At 37.3% G+C, this 2110-nt stretch overlaps 1 protein-coding gene across 1 annotated transcript; it reads left to right on the plus strand.

Annotated features, from left to right (window-relative positions):
• Positions 1-419: 419 nt before the first annotated feature.
• LOC115230504 (homeobox protein CHOX-CAD2-like) lies at positions 420-1859 on the plus strand. The gene is made up of 2 exons (XM_029800664.1): positions 420-423; positions 1534-1859. Exons 1-2 carry the CDS (start codon positions 420-422, stop codon positions 1857-1859), a joined length of 330 nt encoding a protein of 109 aa, XP_029656524.1.
• The last annotated feature ends 251 nt before the right edge of the window (positions 1860-2110 follow it).

The following is a 2110-nucleotide window of genomic DNA, read 5'->3' on the forward strand; positions in this document are numbered from 1 at the left end:
TCACCACAACAATGTCCAGTTTCTTATGTCTGGTCAGGTGATCGCACTAGATCATTGCATCCCACAGGATTTTGCAATTTTCATTTTCGGGGACCTCATCTGGCGTTTGCTGATACCACGTCTTTGCTCTTTGTATGCCGTGATTTCCACTGAGTTCCCCACGAATCTGTTGTTATTATTATTATTATTATTATCATCATCATCATCATCATCATCATTACTAAGGTGGAGAGCTGGTTGGCAGAATCGTTAGGACGTCGGGCAAAATGCTTAGCGTTATGTCGTCTGTCTTTACATTCTGAGTTCAAATTCCGCCAAAGTCAACTTTACCTTTCGTCCTTTCGAAATCGACTGGCCCCCTCCTCCAGGCCTTGTGTCTATAGCAGAATGGATTTTTATTATTGTTAATTACGATCTATATGGGTAAGTCTTCTCAAACCTTAAGTATCTTTCTTAAGATTCTTGCAGAATGCTGTACTGCACTTTTCTGCTGGTCGACAATGGAAGTCTCAATTCCAGTATACTTCAGTCTCTTAGTAGCATTTTGGGTGTTTTGTCAAGTACACCACTTGTCACATGAATAATTGTTATCTTATTTTTCTGCAATCGCTTCAAATCTCTAGTTTGGTCCAGATATCTCTTTAGTATCAACACTGTTATCACTTGTTTTTCTCATGCCTATGGTCTTACATTTAATGTTGCTTTTGTCAGTAATTGTATCTAGTTTCATTACATACATCATTAGTACGGTTATTCTGTTTGGGCAAGTCCTATAAAATCCTTTAAAATCTTATTCTTTATCAGGGCCTTGTCCTTTCGTTCGTGTTCATACCACTTTTCTGTTTTATTTCGAAACCACACTCTCGGCTAACATCCCAATGCAGTTTTTACCTACATTGTCATGCCTGCGCTGATACTCTTTTCCTGCTAGCTTACTGCATTCAATTAAGACATGATTGCTGGCAGAAAGGTGGTGAGCAGGCAGAATCGTTATGATAGCATACCGGACAAATTGCTTAGGTATTTCGTCCGTCTTCATGTTCTGAGTTCAAATCTGCCGAGGTCAGCTTTCATCCTTTCGATAAAATAAATACCAGTCTAGCACTGGGGATCAGTGTTAGCGACTAGCTCCCTACTCCCAAATTTCCGAACTTGTGTCTCTAGTAGTAAAGATCATTATTGTTGCTGCTGCTGTTGTTGTTGTTCTTATTCTTGTTGCTGTTCTTGTTGAGGTGTTGGGTGGCAGAATCGTTGGCATGCTGAGGGATATGCTCAGTGGCATTTTGTCTGTCTTCATGTTCCAAGGTCGATTTCGCCTTTCATATTTTCGGGGTCTAAGAAGATAAGTACCATTCAAGTACTGGGGTCGATATAATCGTCTCCCCACCACCACCCGAAAAATACTGACCCTGTGTCAAAATTTGAAACCATAGTTATTATTATCATCATCATCATCATCATTATTATTATTATTATTATTATTATTTTGTTATTATTATTATTATTAGCATTGTTATTGTTATCTAATTGTAGGCAGAACACGGACGAAGGACAAATACCGGAGTGTGTACACAGATCATCAGCGACTTGAATTGGAAAAAGAGTTCCACTATAACGTCTACATCGATGTTGTCCGTAAAGCTGAACTGGCCCAGGAATTAGGATTATCTCAAAGGCAGATTAAGATATGGTTTCAAAACAGACGTGCCAAAGACAGAAAACTACGCCAAAGGCAAGCAACTCGTGATGTTTCAGTGAAATTAGAACCAAAAGATTCTTTACTTTTATCTAGTTCCTTACCATCTCCACAAGATTCTCCAAGAAGTCGAAATTCTTGTGATGAATCGGTCATTGTATAGATTTTGAAATTGTACCGTGATGTAGATTATTCAATTCTCTTGATATATGTCCAAGTAGCCAGAAACACTAACTCGATACACTTCTAGTTCCATTAAGAATGAAACTAGAATATGATACCTTTGATATTACAAAACACAAACTTAGAAATTACATTGATAATTTCTTTAAAAAGTTGTTTTATTTTTTCCACTTTTTTAAATATTATTTTTTCTTTTACGGTTGTGATAACTAAGAATACCTGATTTTTTTT

The sequence above is a fragment of the Octopus sinensis genome, unplaced genomic scaffold, assembly GCF_006345805.1.
Source record: "Octopus sinensis unplaced genomic scaffold, ASM634580v1 Contig15666, whole genome shotgun sequence".
Lineage (NCBI taxonomy): Eukaryota > Metazoa > Mollusca > Cephalopoda > Octopoda > Octopodidae > Octopus > Octopus sinensis.